The 23,491-nt window shown below is 53.8% G+C and overlaps 10 protein-coding genes across 10 annotated transcripts; 7 read left to right on the top strand and 3 right to left on the bottom strand.

Annotated features, from left to right (window-relative positions):
- Window positions 1-599: 599 nt before the first annotated feature.
- Window positions 600-914, top strand: IUM83_04268 (uncharacterized protein; the record flags this gene model as incomplete). The annotated part of the gene is made up of 1 exon (XM_067928328.1): window positions 600-914. The coding sequence occupies one exon, from the start codon at window positions 600-602 to the stop codon at window positions 912-914; it is 315 nt and encodes a 104-aa protein (XP_067792754.1).
- Window positions 915-1,495: 581 nt separating this feature from the next.
- Window positions 1,496-2,971, top strand: IUM83_04267 (CorA Metal Ion Transporter (MIT) Family; the record flags this gene model as incomplete). Its single annotated transcript, XM_067928327.1, has 5 exons — window positions 1,496-1,924; window positions 2,004-2,103; window positions 2,170-2,305; window positions 2,382-2,859; window positions 2,960-2,971. 5 exons carry the CDS (start codon window positions 1,496-1,498, stop codon window positions 2,969-2,971), a joined length of 1,155 nt encoding a protein of 384 aa, XP_067792761.1.
- A 182-nt stretch (window positions 2,972-3,153) lies between these two features.
- On the bottom strand, window positions 3,154-4,905 carry IUM83_04266 (transcription initiation factor-related family protein; the record flags this gene model as incomplete). Its single annotated transcript, XM_067928326.1, has 8 exons — window positions 3,154-3,452; window positions 3,537-3,673; window positions 3,756-3,847; window positions 3,933-4,223; window positions 4,290-4,340; window positions 4,413-4,496; window positions 4,614-4,735; window positions 4,809-4,905. The coding sequence occupies 8 exons, from the start codon at window positions 4,903-4,905 to the stop codon at window positions 3,154-3,156; spliced, it is 1,173 nt and encodes a 390-aa protein (XP_067792760.1).
- An 85-nt stretch (window positions 4,906-4,990) lies between these two features.
- IUM83_04265 (Mitotic spindle assembly checkpoint protein MAD2B) lies at window positions 4,991-5,830 on the top strand (the record flags this gene model as incomplete). The annotated part of the gene is made up of 3 exons (XM_067928325.1): window positions 4,991-5,079; window positions 5,150-5,175; window positions 5,250-5,830. The coding sequence occupies 3 exons, from the start codon at window positions 4,991-4,993 to the stop codon at window positions 5,828-5,830; spliced, it is 696 nt and encodes a 231-aa protein (XP_067792763.1).
- A 153-nt stretch (window positions 5,831-5,983) lies between these two features.
- Window positions 5,984-7,159, top strand: IUM83_04264 (Structural maintenance of chromosomes protein 4-like isoformX2; the record flags this gene model as incomplete). Its single annotated transcript, XM_067928324.1, has 2 exons — window positions 5,984-7,003; window positions 7,079-7,159. The coding sequence occupies 2 exons, from the start codon at window positions 5,984-5,986 to the stop codon at window positions 7,157-7,159; spliced, it is 1,101 nt and encodes a 366-aa protein (XP_067792762.1).
- Window positions 7,160-7,268: 109 nt separating this feature from the next.
- Window positions 7,269-10,655, bottom strand: IUM83_04263 (Transmembrane protein; the record flags this gene model as incomplete). Its single annotated transcript, XM_067928323.1, has 7 exons — window positions 7,269-7,527; window positions 7,615-7,898; window positions 7,966-7,995; window positions 8,083-8,141; window positions 8,208-8,298; window positions 8,373-8,816; window positions 10,230-10,655. The coding sequence occupies 7 exons, from the start codon at window positions 10,653-10,655 to the stop codon at window positions 7,269-7,271; spliced, it is 1,593 nt and encodes a 530-aa protein (XP_067792757.1).
- Window positions 10,656-10,902: 247 nt separating this feature from the next.
- On the top strand, window positions 10,903-12,774 carry IUM83_04262 (Dual 3',5'-cyclic-AMP and-GMP phosphodiesterase; the record flags this gene model as incomplete). Its single annotated transcript, XM_067928322.1, has 7 exons — window positions 10,903-11,055; window positions 11,131-11,201; window positions 11,266-11,316; window positions 11,389-11,522; window positions 11,588-11,655; window positions 11,724-11,795; window positions 11,872-12,774. 7 exons carry the CDS (start codon window positions 10,903-10,905, stop codon window positions 12,772-12,774), a joined length of 1,452 nt encoding a protein of 483 aa, XP_067792756.1.
- A 2,606-nt stretch (window positions 12,775-15,380) lies between these two features.
- IUM83_04261 (UDP-N-acetylglucosamine--peptide N-acetylglucosaminyltransferase) lies at window positions 15,381-18,827 on the bottom strand (the record flags this gene model as incomplete). Its single annotated transcript, XM_067928321.1, has 9 exons — window positions 15,381-16,088; window positions 16,150-16,276; window positions 16,362-16,537; window positions 16,612-16,692; window positions 16,765-16,947; window positions 17,018-17,244; window positions 17,341-17,497; window positions 17,570-17,635; window positions 17,709-18,827. 9 exons carry the CDS (start codon window positions 18,825-18,827, stop codon window positions 15,381-15,383), a joined length of 2,844 nt encoding a protein of 947 aa, XP_067792759.1.
- Window positions 18,828-19,023: 196 nt separating this feature from the next.
- On the top strand, window positions 19,024-20,663 carry IUM83_04260 (adenylosuccinate lyase; the record flags this gene model as incomplete). Its single annotated transcript, XM_067928320.1, has 3 exons — window positions 19,024-19,659; window positions 19,772-20,127; window positions 20,213-20,663. 3 exons carry the CDS (start codon window positions 19,024-19,026, stop codon window positions 20,661-20,663), a joined length of 1,443 nt encoding a protein of 480 aa, XP_067792758.1.
- A 216-nt stretch (window positions 20,664-20,879) lies between these two features.
- On the top strand, window positions 20,880-23,457 carry IUM83_04259 (Transcription initiation factor TFIID; the record flags this gene model as incomplete). Its single annotated transcript, XM_067928319.1, has 10 exons — window positions 20,880-21,053; window positions 21,286-21,333; window positions 21,418-21,485; window positions 21,582-21,699; window positions 21,770-21,880; window positions 21,951-22,057; window positions 22,123-22,200; window positions 22,978-23,027; window positions 23,118-23,226; window positions 23,358-23,457. 10 exons carry the CDS (start codon window positions 20,880-20,882, stop codon window positions 23,455-23,457), a joined length of 963 nt encoding a protein of 320 aa, XP_067792572.1.
- Between the last annotated feature and the right edge of the window lie 34 nt (window positions 23,458-23,491).

The raw sequence follows: 23,491 nt of genomic DNA, 5'->3' as shown, positions 1-23,491 counted from the left end.
TGGTAATACGGTAGGCTCTGGGCAACACTTCGATGCTGTAGCCATCGGTTTGGCAGTACATACAGGTAGAATGCGGTTGTTATTACATTGATACGCAGGACGCAATGTTGTTCGCGTCAGCTGGTCCATATGACCGGGTTGCGGAAGTATATGTGTCGGCTGTATAGCCGACACAGGCTGTATAGCCGAGGGTGACTGTATAGTCGACCCGGACCGTATGGTCAAGACTGGCTGTATAGCTGTGGCCTGCAAGGGCCTTCCGATGGGTACACCCGACCCGGCGCTGGATGCGTCCGGCTGATGGGCTGTGCTGACCGATGTTTCGGTGTCCGGAGGTGCCGACCGAAGGGCAAAACAGCTGTGCTCACGACGAAGGTACGGAACATGCCTGTGGCGGGTTGTAGCCCTTGTCCTTTTTCGTCCCTTCCGGGAAGCTCGCAGTCGCGAGCTGTCGAAGCACCGGTGGTGGCAGCTCGCCTCGCGTGTTCGGGTCCGTGGTGGCTCCTGGACCCAAGAAGCCTCTGGTCGTCGAGGCTTGAGCTGCGACGAGCCCGCGCAGGCGACGAACCTCCTCTCTGAGTGCCTGAAGCTCCGCGGTTATGTCAGGGCCAGGCGATGCTGTTGGCGTGTCGCGCTCGGGTCTTCACGGCGCGTCTGCCACACCACTGTGCCCGGGCTGGAAAGACGCCATGAACGTCGTCAGGTCGAAGCCTTGGTCGGACCTGGGTGCGGCTGGACGCTTGGGCTCCGCGGCAGCTGAAGCGCTTGGAGCGGCGGCCTTCCTCGTCTTGTTCGAGGGCGGAGGCGCAGCCTATTCCTCAAGCTCGCTGTCGGAGTCTCGCGCGGTGTCGCGTGTAGCGGGTTTCGCAGCTGGAGCGGCAGTCCGTCGCTTGGCCTTCTTCTTCTTGCCCTAGCGCACCTCTGCCGCATTCGTGTCCGCCGCGCTCCGCGCCGACCCTCGCTTGCTTGATCGCAGCGGGGGAGGGTCAGACGTGCACCTCGCGGAAGTCGCTGTCCAGGGCTCTTCCCCGCCGGCCACGTCGACGACGACGACAGCGGAGTCGGCCGGTGGCTCGCTATCCGAAGGAGCCGCTGCGGCACGGGATGAAGGCGAGGTAGGGGCGCTGGCGGTCTCAGGAGCTCCACGGGTGATCATGATGTAGCTTGGTGGAGTAGAGACCCCCTCTGTCTTGGTCGGTTTGTTGCTTGTTCTTCTGGAAGCGAAGTGAGGGAGGAGAACTCGCGCCGTGTGGCCCAGGTGGCATACCTGACGATGCGTAACCGGTACAAGTACCGATATATCGGTACTGATATTTCATGTGGAAACATAATTCCCTTGGGGAATACACCATAATTTGTGAATTATAGTCCGGACTATAATCACCCAATAGAGACAGTACCAGTAAAATGGTACCTCCTGCATAATGTTGTGTGTCGTCTGCCTGTCACATTCGTCGGCTGCGGCGCGCGCTCGTCGTCGAACTTCGCCGCCGCCATGGACACCCCCGTGGCCGACAGCCGCAGCCCCGGGAGCAACTACCACCGTATCGATCTGTGCGCGACCGACCCAACGGAGCTGAGCGGCGCCAGCTCGCCCGGCGCCAGCTCGCTCAAGCGCTTCGCCTGCCAGTTCGACCCTGGCACCAAGAACGGGCGCGTGCTCGTGCTGCTGTTTGACCGCAACGGCGACTCGGAGTTCAAGGAGATGAGCAGGCTGGACGTGCTGCGGATGACGCAGCAAGCGGCGGTGCCCAAGGAAGAGGAGCCCGAGGAAGTCGGCGAGGCGGCGGACGTGGCCCCAGCGCTGCCGCTGCGCCGTCTGGGCAGTGTGGGCGGCAAGGGGCGACGAGCAAGTATGAACGCGATGCGTGGTGATGGCGGAGGTCCCGATGGCCCCAACTACGCCACTGTCTGTGACGTCCAGGTCGGTGGCGACAGCTCAAAATGGAAGTGATCACGTTACTGAGCATTTGTTGTTGTTCCTGCTGCTGCTGCAATGTTAGCGGGTGCATGCTCGAGACATTCGACGGATGGAGAATGCATTCTCAGTGTCGAATGAGCCGTCGATCGTTATTCGGAAGCAGGCGATTCTCATCAGTGCCGGTGAGAAGCTTTTATTATGATAGCGGGAGCCATGGAGTCGATTCTAATGGTAGGCATGACTTGTAGATCCATTGCGTGCGATCGTGATGCGGGATGTGTGTCTGGTGTACGTCCCTGACGGAGCTGACAGCCTTCTATCGATTCTCAAAGAGCAATTCAGTTTGACTGCGCGAGAGAACGCTGAGTCTCCATTCGAATTCAGGTAACTGACTAACTATCCAGCGACATGAGGATAAGCGTTTCCAACTCGATGACTTATGCTTGATTGCGTGTTACAGAGCATTGGAGGCTTTGCTGGCCACACTCGCGCGGTACTTTCAAGCAGACTACGAAAAACTTTCTCCCGTCGTGATTTCGGCTCTGGAGCTGCTCGTTCAAGGAAATCTGCACTCGCGTGAACTGGAGACGCTGCGCGAGTTCAAAAACACGATGAACGAGTTCGAGTCACAAGTGGATGGTGTACGTCGAGTTTTGATGGAGTTGCTGGACAATGAAGAAGATCTTCGCCTGCTGTACCTTACCAAGCTTTACGAAGACCCGTCTCTCCTGATGGACCTGTACAGCTTCGATTCAGAGGAAGCTGAAGTGCTGATTGAGAATTATCTGCAAGATATCTTTTCGACTCGCACGCAAGCAGACTTGATGCAGCACCGCATTACGAACACCGAAAGTTTGGTGATGCTGAAACTCGACTCGATGCGAAACTACTTGCTTCGGGTTGACTTGGTGTTCTCGCTGGTAACCATCAGTCTGTCGGTCGGTACACTGCTTGCAGGAATTTTTGGCATGAATTTGGCGTCCGGCGTCGAGAGTGCGTGGGGTTGGTTTTGGGGCGTAGCGATCACCTGTGTGGTAGCTTTTTGTGTGATTACTGCTACTGGCATTCTTTTTTTCAGACAGAAGGGGGTGCTTCAGATTTGAGCTCACAAAGTCGAAATCTCGTTTCAATCAATTTTGTTGCAGAGGAAGGCATGGAAGTTTTTTTCAATTCGTCCTTGACAAGCTTTTCATGCGTTGACCACTAGCAAAGCGTTGCTATCACTAGCAAGGCTACTTCTTCTCGAACTTGACAGCACCAAGTGTGAACTGCTCCTGACTGCCCTTCGCCAAAATTTCACCGAGCTTTGTGCCGATGAGATGATGGTTTGTAATCTTGATATCACGCTGCTTGCGAGGACGGTTCTTCTTCTTATCCTCCTTCAGACGACGTTTCATCTGGCGGCGACTAGCGTCAACCTTGGCCTGCGTCGTAAGACCAGCTTGAACCAGTTTCTTCTCAAATTCAGCGCGGTCCGAGGGCCATGCCCGCAAGGTGTCACGCCACAGCTGGCGGATGTCGTTTGAGCAACCTGTAAATAAGCGACACAAAGAAATGAGTTCTTCACTTTTGTGCTGTGCACCATCATTACTCCACAATTGCTGTGCATTCGTACCGTGCTTCACCATTTGGAACTTAGGCCCTCGCTTAGGCAGAAGATCCCAGCGATCGCTGCTTGCGACGTTCCGCCTCTTTGCGTCGGGAAAGGGAACATCCAATGGGAGGTGTTCTTTGTCGAACTTAAACATGTATCTGCACGAAGATATCAGCACACAAGGGTTAAGTATTAAAGGTGCATGAAAGCAAGCTGCCGACTTCAAAAGAGAAGACGCACTTGATCTTCTTCGACACATTGGGATCACGTGTCGATGAAACACTCTTCGTCGCCATTCCAGCAAATGGCGCTGGCCGGGTTGTACTCGAGCTCTGCGCGGTACCAAGAGTAAAAAGCACAGGTCGTGAATGCCGCCAATGCCGACACATTCAAGAAAGTTGGTAGATAGTGCCGTACCTTGACAGCTGCCGAAACACGGAACCAATTATCACCAATGCGCAATGCGTCACCACGACGGATTTCACCAGTGATATCTTGGCTGGAATGAGTCAAGTAGCTCCCAGCCTCGACCGTAGCAACCCCCGAGAGATCCACGAGGAAAGCGGGCCCGCGCGAATAATACACCTCCGCGCCTTTGTCGGCATTCTTCAGACAAATAATCTCTCCCGTACGCGTCAGCTCCTTCAAGTCGTCCTCCACGCCGACATAGCAATCGATTAAGTCTTCAATGGGCATGCCCTCAGGAATCTTCAGCAAAACGAGCATGAGTACTAAGCGTTGGAGCCCAACAAAATGACCCTAACAGCCTCTCACTCGATCAAGAATCTTGAGCAGCTGCATCCGGTTCTTGATGTCGTATTTGGCCTACAACCACAGCAACAAAAAGCAACTCAGCCAAACCAGCGGCGGGGAAGTTTGGAACCAGCATCTCCTCACCTGGTACGCGTACTGATCTCCCTGCACCCGAACCTTCGGGTTGTTCTTGAGACGCTGCTCCACTTGGTCGTCCATCGTCAGGTCCTAGAGGGTTCCCAGCCAAAAAGAGCCGCAGCAAGCAGCCAACCAGCCAGCCTCGTCAGCGTCAGCACCAACTCCCTGTCGCTCTCCTGCTCCAAGTCATTTACTGCTGGCACGTACGACGCCCGTGTGCTTGAAGATATCGGTCACCGACACCGCCTTGTGCATGGGAACCTTGCGCAGGAACTCCAGGATCTTGTACACCTTGGCGCCGTCATTCTTGGGCACAGAGGACGCGTCCACTGTCGCCGCAACAACGGTCAGTCTCTAGGCGCTACAGCCACTGAACAAGAGGTGCCGAGTGCAGAGACGAACCTTGCGAGACCACCGTCTCCTTCGCCGCCTTGGTGGGGGCCACGGCGGGCGCCGCCTCCGCCGCCTGCTGCGACCCGTACGCCAAGTTGCGCCACATTTTGTTCTGTTCTGCACTGTGGGTCTGTAACTCTACGTGTCACTCTACCGAGGATTAGGATTACCCAGGAGAGTGACCGGACAAGATGGAGTCGGACGGCACCAAGGCAACCACTAGCGAGACGCTAACAGACCTCGTGCTCGAGTTCTTGGAGGCCGCAGTGCATGAATTCCTGTACGCCGTTGCATAGATTATGGTGGTGTATTGATTGCGTGCATTTTAACTCGATACGAACTGGCTGCAGGTTCGCCTGGCAGGTCTACCCGAAAGGTGCGTACTATTGCGCAGCTCCGCCCGGTGGAGTTACTGTAACCTTTTGGCTTTGTAACTAATCTACATGGCAGAATCCTTCGAGCAGCGGGTGCTGTACGATGTCCCGATCCACATGAGCCGCCACCCGCTGCTGTGCGAGTACATCCACTCCATGCTGGCTGGATGTCGCGCTTGGCTGCTACGAGCCGAGCTCGAGAAGTTATGCGTCATTCTTCTCTCCAAGGAGGGGCGGACAATGGACACACTGGTGGTCGAGGCAGCGTGGAGTGCAGGCTTCATGGAGGCCTCCGGATCGGACGAAGACCAGCCGCTGCCGTTGGTGCAGCTTGAAGAGGCCTTTCGAGCAGGAATGGTGGCGCTCGTAGCGACGCCGGCGTCGAGGTGTGTGGATCAGTCGGAGCAAAGCAAGCCACGCACGTTTCGTATCTTGGCCCAGACAGTCGAAGACGCAAATGGCCAGGCGACAGCGATCAACAGCAGCAATGCCAGCAACTCGTGGGTGTTGGCCGACCCGTTCTGGTGCGAAGACCAGAAGAAGCCGAAGGAGATTTCCCCAGTCAAAACCATCCAATCCGACGCGTCGCCCATCCGACTCCACGTGTACATGGAGAAGCAGCAAGCAGCATCAGTGGCCGAAGTGGGCAATCGATAAGACATGGCTTCAACAGCAACTTGCACTTGGAGAGAGAGGACAGCGTGCTCCAATAGCCCAACTCTCACCTGTAAGAGCAAATCGTACTTAGTCGCGCTTCACTCGATTTGAATCCAGTTTCGCGGCCAATTCAAAGGCTCAAGACTCGACAAGATGGTGCGGCTCGGCCTGTCGGACAGCATGCGCTCCACCGTGTCGCTGGAGGACACGGAGCCTCTGCACACAGCGACGCACCGCCACATACCCCGCCGTCCTCTAGCAGCGTCCGTAGCGGCGACAACTCCGTCCAACGAGCAGCAGACGGCGCCAAAGTCCGCGACTTTCGCGCTGTCTACCTCCTTGCGGGTCCTTCTAGGCGCCATTCTGTGCGTTGCGTTGCTCTCCACGGGCGTCAACCTGCTCAGATCGCCATGGAGACACAGCACGTCGCAGGTCGAAGCGCGGTTCGAGCGGCTGGAGCGGAGCGTCGCGCTCCTGGGCAGACACACCGCGCGCGTCAAGGGCACGAGCGACAGGTTCCTCAAGAGCTGCCAGGAGGCGCAGGTGGCGGCCTCGACGCGCACGGAGATGCTGCATAACTCGGCCAGGAGAGGCTTCGACGAGCAGGCGAAGCTGCAGATGCAGGAGCACCAGCAGGTGAGGAAGGAGGTGCTGCAGTACCACGCGCAGCAGCGTCACAAGATCCAGGAGACGAGGGAGCGGCTCATCGAGATGAACGTCACGCTGCCAGTGCACATTGCAGTGAGGCCGGTGCCAGAGTCTTGGCAGCTACAAGAAGAGCAGATGATGCTGGAAGGTGGAGACGTGCAACAGGCAGAGGATGCTCGTGGGGCTCTGTCCCGGCGACTTGGGAGCGCCGTGGAAGAACTCTCGTTCGTAGCGGAACAGACTTTGCAGCAAGGTGGGAGTGAGGGAGTACACCAACGCCTGAGTGTGGAGAGGATTTTGATCCAGGCTCGAGCCGAGAGTGGAGAGATGGAGACGAGTGCAGCACGGCAGGCGGCCCCATTCGTCTCGTTTGTGTTCTACGCCTTGGTGGTCTGTGTGTCTGCGGGTTATCTGTGGAACGCCGTCTCGGATACGAGGAAGAAGGAGCTGCTGGGAGACAAGTGGAGGTGGTCCCCAGTCCCGACGTTGCTGCACGGATTGAAGACATTTTTGGGCTCAGTCGTGGTACGTGAGTGTGGATAGTTGACGCTGCTGGTCAAACTCCTGTTCTAACTTGTGGTGCTGTTGTTGCTTTTGCAGGTCATCGAAGATTTACGGACATCCAGTAACGGTGATACTATCACGAGCTCGGTGGAACACATTGAGCACATCGAGTTCTGAGTATTAGTATTTACGTACTTCAGCGTACAATAGGAGGAAAATAGCGTAGCGACAACTACGCAAAGCGTGTTTATCGATAATCAATGCAAGTCAACTCTGCTAACTAACTCTACGCAGTTTCAAACGATTTCGTTCCGTGGTGGATTTGGACGCCTTTACCGTCGGATTTTGGTGTTGTCGGTGGCCCCTGCCCACAAATCGCTCGCCGGATAAGCTCCTTTTTCCTCTCGAACGATGTGCGCACACTTGCTGGCGTGTCAGAGATGTAGTCCGTTAATACGTACACGATGAGGATCGCGGCGTGCTCCAATATCAACGCAACAATGAAGCGTGACGAAATGTCAAGGCAAGAAAACTCGGGTCCCATACTAACAACCAGATCAGCCCGACAAGCATGTCAGCAATCCACCAAAATGTTAACGTGGTAGGAAATACCTTCTATGCGTCAGACGTACCTGAAGTCCTTCCCGTTAAAACGTTCTAGCGCCATGCACTCCGATATGAAGTATTCGAGCTCACCAGTGCTGACACAAATCAACCCCACAACCACAAAGATGGCCAAGCAAAGAGTGATGAAGAGCATTTTCTCCCACTGACCAATGCTGTTCGACTTCCGTGGAACCGGTCGTCGCCGCAGCAGTACAAGCTTGTAAAATGAATTCTGAATGTGGATGATGTTGTTCGCAAAAGCCGCCATCGCGCAAAATGGCCACACCACCGAAAACATCACGACATATCCCTAGGTTTCACATATCGATTAGCAACACAATAACACCAAAACTAGCCAGAGTGAGACCACTACGTACGTATTGGATGACCATTCGCAAGTAATCAGGCTATCAATTCCAAAACACACACGCACAGCACAAAGGGCGGTTAGACAATAATTTATCTATACAGCTTGCGAATGAGCTATAACCCACAAAAGCATTATATAGCGGCAATTGACTTTCTTCAAGGACATCGTCAGCTGTCATAAAATCTAGATAAAGCAGAGCAGAAGGTTAGCACAGCAGCCTGCCCACTTGAGTGTTCAGCGACAACGTACATTTTTCATTTTCGAAGCCTTCCAGCGTTGGTATTGAAACACCCAAAGCTTCTTCAAGGTAAGGAATTCGGATTGGAGTCATCATTTGCAGCTAGTACAATGGAACGCAGCGTAAGGACTTAGTACATCTGTGACCAACGAGTCCACATTTACGGTGCTGCTTACCTCGATTTTGGTCTTGAATGCCACTGACCGTGACGATGGGGACTGAGAAAGATCACTGGAAAGGTTTTCGAAGGACGAGTGATACTCCGACAGCGCAAGAAGTGTCTCTGCGGGATTGGCTTTCATGATCTTTTTCGCCAGCTTCGATGCTCTCAACGTCTCCCGCCGGAAGATTATCGGTAACGACGTGTCAATCAAGAGATTAAGCGCTTGTGTGATGAGTAGCGGAGTAACAAATGCCGTCGACATATCAATGACACCACCTTGCCATCGAACAGTCAGCTTGGTGTACTTGAGATTCGCCGACAGCCATGTTTCCACCTCATCACCAAACGGTATGATCACGAACGAGATCAGCATGAACCATAAGAAAAAGGATATCCAGTTGATGGCGAACAGACGATTGACCATTGTCCGCTGAAAGTGCGCCTCCATGACGTGATTCTCTCGAGCCACAAAAAAGCGAATGAGCTTGACACTCAGCAAGTACACAACAATGTCGAGCGAGATGCCAAGCAAAATCCCTTGGGCGAAAATGTAACACCAGCGCCCGGTAAACAGAATCGGCCTCTCTGTATTGAAGCACGAAAGGAACGCCACGCAATCGGGACACTTGCTGCACACTGGAGCCATCATCGCAGCAGTATACCATTGCACAAAAAATGCGGTCCCTATCACGTAAGTCGCAATAAACAGCGCAAAAACCATGAATGTCTGTATATATGCTGGGATGCGCCACAGTGGGTTGTAGTACGGCTCACGAAATAGCAATACTCCGTGAGTATCAACAACGTCACGGTAGCCTTGCGGCTTGAAAGTCGCGTTAGGATAATCAGCTTCCTTGAATAACCTGAGGTTCCAAGCATCGTTCAAAAGGTTGTTCTGTCTCGTCCAAGCCTTTAGAAACGATGTGCCCCAAATCGTGACAGTGCAAAAGCCGAAAATGCATAACGTTCTCATGTAAGCAACGGACCCAACCCACCTGCACGACACATACACTGCGCACCCCACGAGAGCTGGAACCAGTAAGAACTTCGTGTATACGAACAAGAAGCTGAAGTAGAAAGCCACGCGCTCTCCATAGTAGTAACGGAGCTCGTTCGTAATTTCTGTCGACTTCCACCACCATTGACCACTTTTGGCTAGCAGCATATTGTCCACATGCCGATTGTGAAGCGGGAAGCAGGACATGATGATCGTTTCGTTTTGATTGATTTCCTCGAATGAAATGTTTGCTCCTGGGGGATTAAGCTCTGTCACGTTGGCTGTAGACGTAATGATGCGTGCGATGGTCTGGATTCGCTCGGCAGGAGTAAATTTGTCATCGTCATCAGCCACTATGTTTTTAGCATCTTCCTGTGTCTTTGCTTTTGTCGTAGGTGATTCCACGTCTCCAATGCTACTGGAGGCAATGAGCTCTTCGATTTCGGACGGTACTTCACCTACTGCTCCGATCTGAAGCCAACGCTCTAGAACTAATCGGTTCTTTTCTGTTTGCAATCTCGATGGCGACGGACGAAGAAGCAAAATGAGATACTTCCGGGAGTATAACGTGCTTGAGAGCACGGAGACCTCAAAGCCAGCTTTAATGCAGCGACTTAACACCTCCATTTGGCGCTTCCCCACTGCATCCAATCCGTTTCGGGCCAGAATGCGCGGCGTGGTAGGCTTGTTGTGAAGGATCAAGGCGAACTCATACTTCATTTGGTAGTCCACAGCAGGAACGCTTGGAATGCAACTTCCATGTCGAGGAGACCAGACTCGAGGCACTGCATTCTTCGACTTCGCTACGGGCGATGAATAGTGTGGAGATGGCAACGTTCCGCCCATATCCGAAGTGGGTGCCAGGTGTTGGACCAGATACTCCAACGATTTCGTGTACGTGCGCGGGCGGAAAGTAGGGCCCGAGTCCAAAAGTTGCCAATCCGCCGAACCCGTGTAGCTCTTGACTCGTCGATGGCGATGCGGGATGGAACGTTCCTCCGAATTGTCCTCTGGGTCCTCGTCCGGGTCCGACCGCCGACTCGACATCGCCTCCGTCACAGCGTCGCTGGAGAACGAGTGCGTGAACATGTTCAGTCTGAAATCGGCTCGCGGGTCCGCACGGCGGTGCCGGATCACCGAAGGCGGTGTCCCAGGGTCTCCGTCTCGAGCAGCAGCAGCCCCAGTGTCAGCAGCTTGAGTTGTTGACGAGGGCGGTCTCAGGTCCAGCTGGCCATCGCGGCCGAAAGACCAAAGGCGTTGCAGCCCCGACTTGGGCCTAGCACCTGCGTTGTCAGCCATCGAAGAATTGGTAGACTCTCGCTTGGTCGTCCCAACGCCTGTCGCCAACTGCCAACGAGCTCGAGCCACTTCAACTTCAGCCCAACGTTTGCACCCAGGAAGTCGAAAAAGGCATTCCTGGAAGCCATGCCAGCAGCAGTTTTGCGCACGAAGAGGCGCGTCGTTTCAAGATCCGCCTGCAGTGAAGCAGCATGTTCGTTGGGGTCTCACTGGACCAAGCGATTCCGGACCGCAGCAGGCAATTGCCATGGATCCGCAGACGGCAGAGGCCGGTGAGGCCTACCTCAACTCCATGGGCTTCCGGTCGCTCATTGAGTGGATGACGGCGGAAGCGCTTCTGTCCAGACCCGACGACCCGCTTACGTTCCTCCAGTCCTTGCTGCAAGAGAAGATCGGCGAGGTACCCACCACAGCGTGGAGCGCCTTGCGACTATGCTTCAATTACCAACGCTAACGTGAGCTGCCCTCTTTGTAGAGAAAGAGTGGGGAGAAGTTCCAACCCGAACATACGTTGGCGTACATCAAGCAGTGCTACGCTGCTGCAAGGTTGTGTATGTTGAGAATATTACTTGATAGAATGGGCCGCTGACCTTGTATTACGATCTTACAGCGCCTCAGCTGACGAAAATGGTCGCATCCTGGTCAAGCCTCGAAAGTTCGCGTACGTGTTGAACCCATCTTTCTTTCTTGTACGAATCAGAGCTTAGCGGCTTATCACGCAAATACTGGACAGGCCCCCTCCTCCGATTGCCAATTCAACTAGTCCTGAGCATCGAGATGACCCAGTCTTAGCCCGCCGACTCTCCAAGATGGAACAAGTCATTCAATCTTGCCGCGTAATTGGCTCAGAGCTGGATCCTATGGAAGGTGAGCTGCGTTACACCTTGCGATCGTAAATCAAATGTTCAGTCGCACTAATTCATTCTTTACAGCGACAAAAATCATTATCAAGCAAGCATGTGCTGTGTTGAACGCAGAACGCGCGACACTTTTCATCTACGTACGTCAGAACTTGTTAAGGAATTATCTTTTGTGCAGCGGTTGAATAACTGCGATCACACTGTGTAGGAACGATCGACGGATATGCTGGTGTTGAAAGTGTCTGAAGGAGCCACCGATATTCGGGTGCCTTATGGAAAAGTACGGGGGCTGTCTTAATGTTTGGGGGCAGGCGAACAGTGTATTAACGTATTCGCTGGTATTTATTGTTTATCAGGGAATTGCCGGCACCGTAGCAGCTACAGGCAAACCGATGAATATTTTAGACGCGTATGCGGACCCGAATTTCGACTCGCAGTACGACCAACGCAATGGGTACCATACACGATCGATGCTGTGCGTGCCAGTCCGCAATGGCGCAAATAACACTGTCGGGGTCATGCAGGTGCTCAACAAGATATCTATCGACAAAACGGTAAATTTCTCCGACGAGGACGAAGAGATTTTGACAATTCTCGCTGCCCAGGCGGGAGTGGCCCTACATAACGCTGATACTCACGCCGTTGCCTGCATCGCACGTGTGCGGGTCAAAGAAGTTTTGAGCATTGTACAGGATATGCATCGTGATCTGGGTTTCATCTCATTGATGTTCACGATCTCGACTCGTGTCCAGAGATTTGTCAATTCGGATCGATGTACTCTGTACATTGTTGACCGGGCGAAGAACGAGCTCTGGACTTTGCAGGGCGAAGTCAACATTCGCGTACCGTTGAACCAAGGCATTGCTGGTGCTGTCGCACAAGAAAACGTAGCTATCAATCTCGCTAATGCCTACGATGACCCGCGTTTCAACAAGGACTTCGACCAGAAGCTCGGCTATCAGACACGCAGTGTACTCGCTATGCCTCTTCGCAATGGCTCGGGTGAAGTTATCGCCGTTGTACAGCTAATCAACAAACTCGACGCTAGAGGCGTATTCTCCACGGATGACGAGGAACTGCTCGGGGCGTTTTTGCAGATCGCCGGCCCAATTCTCTTCAACTCGCACTCCCATTTGCCGATTTCATCATCGCAGAGCAAAGATGAGCTCGGAACCGAGTTTACCGGTAAAACTACCCGTGGAGGGCAAGACATTGTGGAGATGAACGTCATTTCAGAGAACGATGAGGAAGAAGCGTAAATACAGAACTGTATGCATGTTACTCTAATACACGAAAATAGTTATCTTCGTTTTACCGCTCTCAATAAATCTATCCTCGCTTAGCATCGGTAGCGCAGTCGAAATGCCACCACCATCTCGCCCTCTGCGCATTCAGTCACCGATCAGAGAGAAATCGGCCCAACTCGACAATTCAGATTCCGAAGCTGCGCTCAACGAGACGACACTAGTCCAAGCAATTCAAACTCTGGATGCAACATGGAGAAGAATGAGAGTAGATATAATGGGGAGCAAACAGATCAATTCATCGACTCAATTATCGGACGCGCTACGGGAAGCATTATGCATTTTCTTGGAGATCGCTTCTAGCTTTAACAAAGCTGAATTGATCTGTAAGTCAACGTATAAGGCGAAGTTGGAGACCGTTTGTACTGCTCGAATGCTCGGATGCTTAAGGCGCTTTGTGAGTGGCTGCTTTGGCTCGCAGCAATCGTTCGGTGAATGCTGCAAGCGCAAGTGCGAACAACGATTAATCCATATCACATTGCTGAGTATCCTATTTTGCATGTGTCGTGAGCCAGACATTGCTTGTAATGTGGTGAAGGAAAACCTGCACGACTTCTTGATCAAGATGTGCGTCGGGGGCGAGATGCCGAACGACGACATGAGTTTGCAAAGGCCAGTAGCCGACTACCAAGACGAGGTTTCGTTTGATCCCCACGATTTAATGGTAACCATCGATCCGTTTGACTGGTGCTATCAGTCTTTATGTACGCGCTTGCTGAAAGAAAACAAAACAGAATTCTTCCTCCCTATTGGAATTCGGCCCATAATTTGTCTATTAAGAGGGCATGCAATTCCTACTGATGAAGTAATGGAGTTTGAGCAGCGATCCCACAAAAACAAAGGCTTTAGTGACAAGAGTCCTCGACATCGAAAGCTTCCGTCAATCTTCAAGTTTCCCCAGAGCGATACTGGTGACTGCTTGGAGGAAGATCGCGTTTCTACTCGATACAGGCTGGCTCCCCTTTGTATAGAGACTCGCTCAATAGAGCCCGAGCACAGTGAAACTCGTGCTCTGTGGACAGCCGTAATGCATAATGGATCGATAATCCACCTAGCAGTTCGATCGTTAATCGCGCTTGGGATCCATCTTCCGCGGCCATCGTCAGAATTTAAAGTTCTTGCACGAAATAGAGAATACATTCGGCGAGGTTTTCGAACTATATTGTCACTATCCAGCCACAACGTGGAGAAATCGCAGGCATGGTTACACGTTTTCGATAGCGCGATACCACAGATGGAAATCCTGCCAATCTACGCTGTTGCAACCCAAGTGTCCACCTTGAAGCGCCTTGCTTGTTCGGCATTGTCCCTTTTTGCTGAAGAACATAAGACCGCGTCAGTTCCGAGGCAACAAGTGTCTCCCGGTAGTAAAAAAACGCTTAGCCCGATCAAGAAGAAGGGTGATCTTACCAAAGGGGGCGAGAAACGGAGGGATTGCGAATTGCTATCACTTCAAGCTCGCCTTAAATCAGCTACTAAGGCAGCAAATTTCGAGTTTGAAGCGGAACATACCCAAGGTCTCGATATCAACCAAAATCGCCGGAGACTTGAGATAAGAAAAATGTGCGCCGACGTTGAAAGTCTTCGAACCCATCTAGTTGGAAGCCTTGCAGTCCTATGCTCTGGACGACGGCACCCTGACCCGCAACAAACATTCTCCGAGTGGATTAAGTCTTTACCAACACTTGACACGCTAGAGCGTGAGCGGCAATACCAACTAGAAATGCGGCAACGCCAGATCCTAGAGCAACAATATCAAAGAGAAGCTGTACGCCGCCGAGAACGGGATGAATCCACGCTAATGCATGCAAATGACTACAACGTTCCCGAAGAAAACGAACTGTCGGTACAACAAGAAAAGCACGAACAAATTCTTCGGATGCAAGCTGAGATCCGTCAACTTGAGCAGCGTGATCTGCATGATAGCCCGAAAGTCAAGTCAATTGCTGCCCAAGACTTATCAAAAAAAGAAAACCTCGCAATGCAAGAGCGTAGGCGCCTGTTGCAGCTTGAAGATCAAAGACGCGAAGGACGGGAGCTGGAGAAGATGCGCCGTGAAGACCTCTACTACGTGGAGCGTATTTTACAAGCTAAGGCAAAGGCAAAGGAGGAACAAGAACAACGAGAGAAAGCTGGGGCGCTTCAGAAAAGTGCAATTGAGGAGCAGCAGCGATATATCGCTCGGATGCGATTGTTAGATGAGGAAAAACGAGTTGCTGAACGCGAGACTATTGGAATGCGTGTGGAAGATTTGCATAGCAGGCAGCGGCGCACTCGAGAAGCCGAGAAAGCGAAGGAAGAATTGCAGAACGAATGGCATGAACGGAAGGCAATGCAAGCCGAAGAGCATGATTGTCGCTTACGGTGGGTTCTTTGGGATCGCATGTTGGCCAAGCAACAACAGGAGGAGTTGAAACTGCGGCGCGCAGAAGCACGAAGGTTAAAACGGCAGCAGCAGCGACATGAAAAGGATATTAGAGCTGCGTGGATCGAAAGCTGGGATGAAAATGGCAATCGATATTTCTACAACTCAGTTACAGGAATTTCGCAATGGGACCCACCTACTCTTTCTCAACTAGTTTCCGATCAATAACCCCGTCAGATTTCTCAATTTGACTCCACTCGACAACATTCTCGACACCTTCAATTTGGCCCCAGTAATCTATTCCCTCGAGTCCATCAGTTTGACCCCAGTCCCAATTCGAACCAGGCTTTTGTTCACCGCTTGGAAAAATTTGCCGTCCCGCAAAGTCGAAGAACTTCTCCCATTCTTGAACTGCTTGCACGTCTTCAGATAACTTGGATCGATTACGCGTAATCAGCTGTTCCATCTTCTTGTGGAATGCCATATCGGTGGCCAATTTAACTGTCAATGCCACATACTCGTCCAAAGAGGCAGCAACCAAATCATTAACCCCCATTTGCTGATAAAACCCATACGTGATTCGAGAGGCCCACAATTCACTCGGGAAGGTCACAACAGGAACGCCAGCTGCAAATGCCTGCAAGGAGGCCCGAGGTCGTGTCATGTGAAGACTCGCTACGACGGCGTCTGCAGCCCGCATCAGCATGATTTCCTGCTTTTGGTCGACATCACTAAGAAAGTGAAGCCGATGTGGGTCGACGCCCGCAGATTCCATCCGCTCCTGAAGCTGACTTCTCCAAACCTTGCGGTTCGATGTCGACAGAAGGAAAAAATGCGCTTTCTTGTCTGCCTCAAAAATCTTTGCCACTGCGGCGTCGAAGTCGGGGTGAATATGGATAATAGACTAACGAAGAATACGTAAGATTTAAGTCGATGATAAACAGCACAAACGAAAACGCACTTACCTCAATAGCTAGATAAAAGTGAAAGTCTGACGGAATATCAAAACGCTCTTCGATCGCACGGCGGACCTGGTCTCGATTGATGCTCTTTTTTGGCAAATCAGGCAGTTTGTGGAAGATTCCCATACCTCTGTAGAGTTCAAAACAACCCAAAACAAAAAAAAATCAGATCCCATGGGGTTTTCCAGACCACCAATGTGGTGTGGTAACCTTACCTGAATTGATAGACAGCCTCCGAATAGTGAGAGTTGAAGTTCGGATGCTCGTGCTCGCTGGTGAGGTAGTAATCCATTGTAGGTACGCCCGACGTGTCGGCATTGCCCCACCAAACAGCTTGAACTTTGGCAAGCCGATCAAGCGACACGAAGTAGGTCGTCTTGTCCATTCCAAGCTGTATATCAATCAGAAATCGACAGGTAAGAAAACACAACTTTATCTACCCTGCTGCAACCCCGCTGCACTAACCTCGGGGTAGATTAGCACATCCATGTGCCAGGCGCGAATCTCTTCCCGTGCAATTCTCACATCTTTTGGAAGAGCAATAATCTGTCAACAAAGATCAGGTTATCCAACAGGTTAGCCCGTTATTACCTGGAAATGATTTAGCATTCAACTTACTGTCTCGGTGATTGCCTCGATTTCTTTCACAACCTTCATAGACTTGCTTTGGGCGATCGCGAAAACAATTATCTCATATTTTTCCCGGTCGAACATGGGTATTAACTCCGACATGTAAAGCCCCACAGCCGAATTAAATATGTACCGGGACACAAAACCAACCCGTAAGCGTCGCGGGCCAATCTATGGGAAGAAGTATGGGAGACGAGTAGTTTCAGTAAAAGGAGTAACCAGCAATCATGTTCACACGTACCGCAGGTCTGTTGATATCCTCGCTCCGTTGAGTGTAGGGAAGTGGCACGATGCCGTAGCTTGCCACGTAATCCTCGCGCACCATTCGCCGTTGATACAGTAGTTGCCAGTACAAATAACCCATTGCTGCCTTGAGCTCACGGTTGTTTCGGTTGTGCGCTGTCAATGTTATTCCAGTGGACAAGGAGACTCGATTCGGATCTACTTCCGTCTTCTCGAGTGAATCAACTAGCATGTATCGGCACAGAGACATTGGGGACATTGTTAGCGTAGCTAGCAGCAAAATATCATTCTCTGCTAGTGATTGTAGATAACGTAGCTTACGGTTGAGCAACAGAGCCTCCACCTCCCGTTCAAAGCGGTCTCGACTGTCATCTATCTCCTTTTGCGTTGATGGAAGTACACGAGGTAACACCGTCGCTTTCATGACCATGATTCGTGTACGGGGGTGGAATCTGTCCAAGATTTCTTTGCCCAGTATCTGTAGCCACAGCAAGTTGGGTGCGTTAGACTGTCTTTCTCGATAGTAGACCCACAAACCTTGCCGCCTTACCTGATCGTACATATCGATGCATTTCTGCGTTTCTCCCAGTGCCTCCAATGTATCCGCGAGATTTAGCTGTAACAGCATAAAGCACACATAACGAGGTAAGCGCGTGATCAAGTAGTTCCTACTGCTGCTTTTGGGTTACCTTGCCGGCCAGCAATCCAAGATCCGAAGATCGCTGGTATTCGTCCAACGCAGTTTCAAACTGACCGGCATTCGCAAGCAAGTTCCCGCGGTCATTGTGGAACACTGGTTCGTCCGGCCACCGCTCAAGCGCATCATTCAAACAGCGGTCGGCGTGGTACCAACCGTCAGTAACGCGAATGAGCTCACACCTTCTACCGGTGGCATCTTTCGCCAGATGCTCTGCCTTGCCCGGCTCCGTGTGGCTTTCCAGCACGTGCATCGGTATCTTGGCCACTTTGGTGTACTCCTTCAGCGCCTCCTCCCACTTGCCCTGCGACTGCATAGCGTCCCCCAGATTGATCGACGCTTGGACTTGCATCGGGTTGAGCTCCAGCGCTCGACGGTAGTGTCGGACCGCTTCGTCCACCCGCCCCAAGGACTTGAGACAGATCCCCAATGAATTGTGGAAGTTCTCGTCGCTCTCGTTCGCCTGCACTGCACGCTGCAAGTAGGGCAGCGCCCGGTCTGTCTCGCCATCTTGATACAGTGCCAGCCCCAGCAGATGCTGCGCCTGCGGGTGGTCCGGGAAGATCTCCAGCACGTAGCGGTAGATCCGCGAGGCCGTGGCTCGGTCCCTGGCGTTGTGCAGCTGTGCACCTGCCTCCAGCGCGTCATCGACGCTCAGACGACCGTCCACGCCCGGCAGCAGGATGGACCCGACCGAGAACGTGCGTGACGACAGCGCCACCATGTTGCCGTTGGTCTCGAGCCCCACAGTGAGCGCGTACGAGAGTCCCGGCACGAGCCCCGCCACGTGGAACGTGGTGTAGTTGAGGCTCTGGTCGAAGCACGACTCGTCCAGCTCGCCGGCGCCCGGGTCCAGCGCCACGTCCGGCGGCACGTAGGCCGGCTGCATGAGCACGCACACGCGCGAGCGCTGCAGGCCGCCGCTCAGCAGCTCGGCGCGCACCTCGATCTCCACCTGCAGCTCCGTCTGCGCCAGCAGCATGTCGTTCAGCGGGTGCAGGATCTCCAGCAGCGGGTACGTGTAGTACGGCATGGGCGCGTTGAAGCCCGGCGACAGCGCGGCCGCCAAGGCGACGCACACGCAGGCGCACACGCCCAGCGCCCGCCACATCTTGAAGCTCTTTGGATTTGGAGCCGAAATTGCGGAATTGAGCTGGACTATTTCGCGTTTTGGGCGGACTAGTCGGGACTAAATCGGACCAATCAGCGACGCGCCGTGTTCGTGTGGCCAGGCACCACTCGTAGAGACGCTCGGCTGGAGCTGCTGCCCCTCACACGTAGATCCACCCCGCGCTACGCACGACAGGATGGCCGAGCACAACCGCTATGAGCACCCGCTGGTGAGCCGCTACGCCACCAAGGAGATGAGCGAGATCTGGTCGCCCGACCGCAAGTTCTCGACGTGGCGCCAGCTGTGGCTGGCGCTGGCCACGGCCGAGAAGGAGCTGGGCCTGGCCATCACGCAGGAGCAGCTGGACGCCATGAAGGCGCACCTGACGGACATCGACTACGAGTACGCGGCCGAGATGGAGAAGAAGTTCCGCCACGACGTCATGGCCCACGTGCACGCGTTCGGCAAGGAGGCGCCCGTCGCCATGCCCATCATCCACCTGGGCGCCACGAGCTGCTACGTGGGCGACAACGCCGACATCATCCAGATCAAGCAGGGCCTGCAGCTCATCCAGCGCAAGATGGTCAAGGCCATGAAGGTGCTGGCCGACTTCGCCATCGAGTACAAGGACATGCCCTCCATGGGCTTCACGCACTTCCAGCCGGCGCAGCTCGTGACCGTCGGCAAGCGCGCGTCGCTCTGGCTGCAGGACTTCTGGCTCGACTTCCAGCACCTCAGCGAGCAGATCGACAGCCTGCCCATGCGCGGCGTCAAGGGCACGACCGGCACGCAGGCCAGCTTCCTCGACCTGTTCGAGGGCGACCACGAGAAGGTGAGGACGACCTACTCGTAGATTCGGCGTGTTCAAGGAGGTTGCCCGTGTTTACCGGTGGTAGAGTTAGGTCTGACTCATAGATGGTTTTGTTCAACGCGTGCGCGAACAGGTCAAGAAGCTGAACGAGCTGGTGGCCCAGAAGATGGGCTTCAAGAAGGTCATCCCCGTGTCGGGCCAGACGTACACGCGCAAGATCGACTACTTCGTGCTGTCAATCCTGTCGGGCATCGCCCAGTCGGCCTACAAGATGGCCGGCGACATCCGTCTCCTCGCCAACATGAAGGAGATCGAGGAGCCGTTCGAGAAGAACCAGATCGGTTCCTCGGCCATGGCCTACAAGCGCAACCCGATGCGTTCGGAGCGTATCTGCAGTCTGGCGCGTTACGTGATTTCGCTGACGGACAACGGTGCGCAGACGCACGCCGCCCAGTGGTTCGAGCGCACCCTTGACGACTCCGCTAACCGGTACGTTTTGCGAACTTGCCCATGTTTTTGACGAGGCGGTAGGTGGGTCCAATTGCTGACTCATTCTCTTGTTTTGTTTTCACAGTCGTATGGTGCTGCCGGAGGCCTTCCTCGCCACGGACGTCATCCTGAACCTGATCACCAACGTGTCGGACGGCCTGCAGGTGTGGCCGAACGTGATCAAGACCCACATCAAGGCCGAGCTGCCGTTCATGGCCACGGAGAACATCCTGATGGCCTGCGTGAAGGCCGGCGGCGACCGTCAGGAGCTGCACGAGGCTATCCGCACGCACTCGATGGAGGCCGGCAAGCGCGTCAAGGTGGAGGGCGCCGCCAACGACCTGCTGGAGCGCATCGCCGCCGACCCGCTGTTCAAGGCTGTGCACGACCACATGGACGCGCTGCTGGACCCGTCGCTCTTCATCGGCCGCTGCCCGCAGCAGGTGGAGGAGTTCATCGGCGAGGAGATCACCCCTCTCCTGCAGGAGCACGCAAAGCTGCTCGAGGTGGAGAACGTCGACGACATCAACGTCTAAGCCCCGTCGAAGTAGGCCGGTCCGATTCCTAGCCTCACCACAACGGCGTCCAAACACGAACCTTTACCTATGTCATTACCTAAACCACAAGTTGCCTTTTTTTCCATTCTGAAAAAGGCAACAACCTGTCTTGTGGCATACCGTATGCTCTTTCCGCCGCCGTGCGGGTGGTGGCTCCCTCGCTTTCGGCAGAACCGCTCTGCCCATACTCACGCCATGTCAAGCAGCTCGTCCAGTGGCTACTCGGACGAGGACGCGGAGGCGCCGGCCCCGAGCGCGGCGGCGCCCCCGTCGGCCTCGCAGCTGGGCCAGGCGGTGGAGCTGGCCCAGATCTGCTCCTTCTGCGCCACGTTCCGCCAGCCGCTGCGTCTGCCGAGCTTCTCGCGAACGGTAAGGCGTCGCTTGGGCCTCTCGGGGCTCGCCCTCCCAGTGGGGCCTCCTACCGCGGATCCTGGGCCCCGGAGGGCGCGGGGGGAGTCACGGAGATGCGCACAGACGCTCCGAGACGTCCGCTACACGCCCACGCCCTCCACACTTGGGATTTGTATGCAGGGCCCCACGTTTCGGCCCCCGGACGCCAGAGCTCACCTGCACGTGCCCAATCTGTTTGTGTCGATATCAGGAGCTACAGGAAGCCATTCTGGGCGCTTCCAACGGAGAAACCACCCATGTGAGTGCACGCACGCGACCGCACACGTGGCGGGCGGGCGGTGAAGGTTCTGACGAGCGTGTCGACGTTTCTGTGGCTCTGTAGCTGGAATTGCTGGCCGAACTGCACTTCAAGTTGGCGCGCGAGCATCCAACGGCCAAGATGGAGAAAATGTGCGTGTGCGATGGTGCCTGCAATGCGGCGAGGCCCTGCGGCCACTGGTTGCGGCTACGGAGGCGCTGACGTGTTTTTGGGGGGGCCATGCGCAGGGTGCAAGACTGGGAGAAGACGCTGGCCAGGAAGCTGCAGGAGAACTGGAGGAAGGAGTTCACGGCCAACCCCATGGGCGGCGGCGTGACGTATCGCGACTTGACTGTGTTCGAGCGGGTAAGTGTGGTAGATTTTTCAACCTGGGGGGGGATATGCGAATTCACGGTGTCTTGAATTGGTGGGGCAGGTCAAAATCTTGGACGCGTTGTGTCACTGGAAGCTTGACACGTGCGCTGAGATCCATAAGCACATTGCAACGTTGCAGAAAGAAAACGACAACGAGGCGATTAAGCGGCTGGTAAGGAAGGGAGTTGCAGTTGTGAGCGTCAGGGCGTCGGGTCTGACAACTTGTGTGTCTGGAAACACAGCGAGGGGGAGAAATCGGAACGGACGACAATGGTGTTTCGTATTGGTACTTTGATGACGGATGCTGGATTTACGCGGAAGACAAACCGCGATGGCAGCGCGAAGAACGGTGCGATTCTATTGTTCACGTTAGTTGAAGTAGGCGTGAACTAACCGCTTTCTATCCTCTGTTAGAAAACCGTCTTATCTCGTGGAGTTCGCTAGCGCCAAACGAATTCGGCTATCGATTAATTTTGACCCGGACCATAATGCGTCGGCTCCGCCCCTCCGAATGCCTTTGAAATCAGTGGCTTTCGCTGACGAAATTAAAGACAAAAAGGTAAAGAACAAAGTGAAGGTGAAAGATGAGGGTGCTACTCCCGAATCATTGAAAGTGGAAACCGCGGCAAAGGACATTGTGAGAGAGATTAAAACGGAATCATCGTCGACTACCACGGCTGATGAAACCTTGATATCGATGGGAAAAAAACTAGACGATGTGAAAGAAGAGCAAACACCTGCTGCGTCGAATGGATCTATTGAGAAGCAGGATGGTGAAAGTTGTGCTGAGGACTCAGCCCCACAGATTAAAGTACCACAGTCCTCAGTGACAACTCAGGAAAATAGCTTAATTTCGAAAGGACAGGACGACACTGACAACGATTCAGGAAAAGAGCCCCGGACAGGGGTCAATGAAAGGAACCCAGAGGATCATTCTCATCCTTCTGTCGTGGCTGTTGTGGGATCTAAAAAGCGTACGATTATTGACGACGACAGTAGTGACAGCAGCGACGCTGACACTGCAGAAAAAATGAATGCTAGACAAGGGGTTCATCAGTCGTCTCCACCTCCAAGAAAAAAGCGCAAAGCAAGCATCGAGTATTCCAACAGCAAAACAGCGGTTGACGCTGAGAAAGGCATGAGCGGTTCGACGAAGATCGATAACCCACGAGTCAATGGATCAACTGTTCCCGGAGAGTCTAAAGCTGAACCGGTAGCTACGGATAGTAGGGAATCGAACTTGGCACCGCCGAAAGCTCAATCGGTCAGAATCGAGGCTACAGAAGTGAACCCGTCAGAAGCGACACCCTTCGCTGATGGTAAGGATGCAAGTTCATCACAGAGTGGAGCAGCTCCAAAGGGTAACAACGATGGTGTCGGGGGCGACACTAAAACTGATGGTGTTACAGACGCAGCAAAGCCATTGGGCCCTGCTTTGACGTCACCGACTGACCCAGCTGCAGCACCTGAAACGTTTGACATCACTTGTGAGAGTTGCAAGAAATGCTATGACATGAGGTATGTAGACCCCCCGCTAGTGGAGCGCCCTTCTGACGAGTGGCGATGTTTTGAATGTCTCGTCAACGACGCACGTGGGTGGCCTCGACGGCGGAAATCTACACTCAAGGAACCTTTTTCCCCACGAGCAGATGGCCACGGTGCGGAATCGTCTTCCAAGAAACGAAGTTCGTCGTCGAAGGCTCGGAGCAATTCTTCATCGTCGAAGAAGTCAAAGAAAAGCTCGAGTAAAAGCCGCTCTAGCTCATCCTCCAAGAAGAAAAGC

Source organism: Phytophthora cinnamomi, assembly GCF_018691715.1.
Source record: "Phytophthora cinnamomi strain GKB4 chromosome Unknown Contig33, whole genome shotgun sequence".
Classification (NCBI taxonomy): domain Eukaryota; phylum Oomycota; class Peronosporomycetes; order Peronosporales; family Peronosporaceae; genus Phytophthora; species Phytophthora cinnamomi.
Note: the sequence above shows the minus strand (reverse complement) of the source record. Positions and strands in the feature narration are given on the sequence as shown.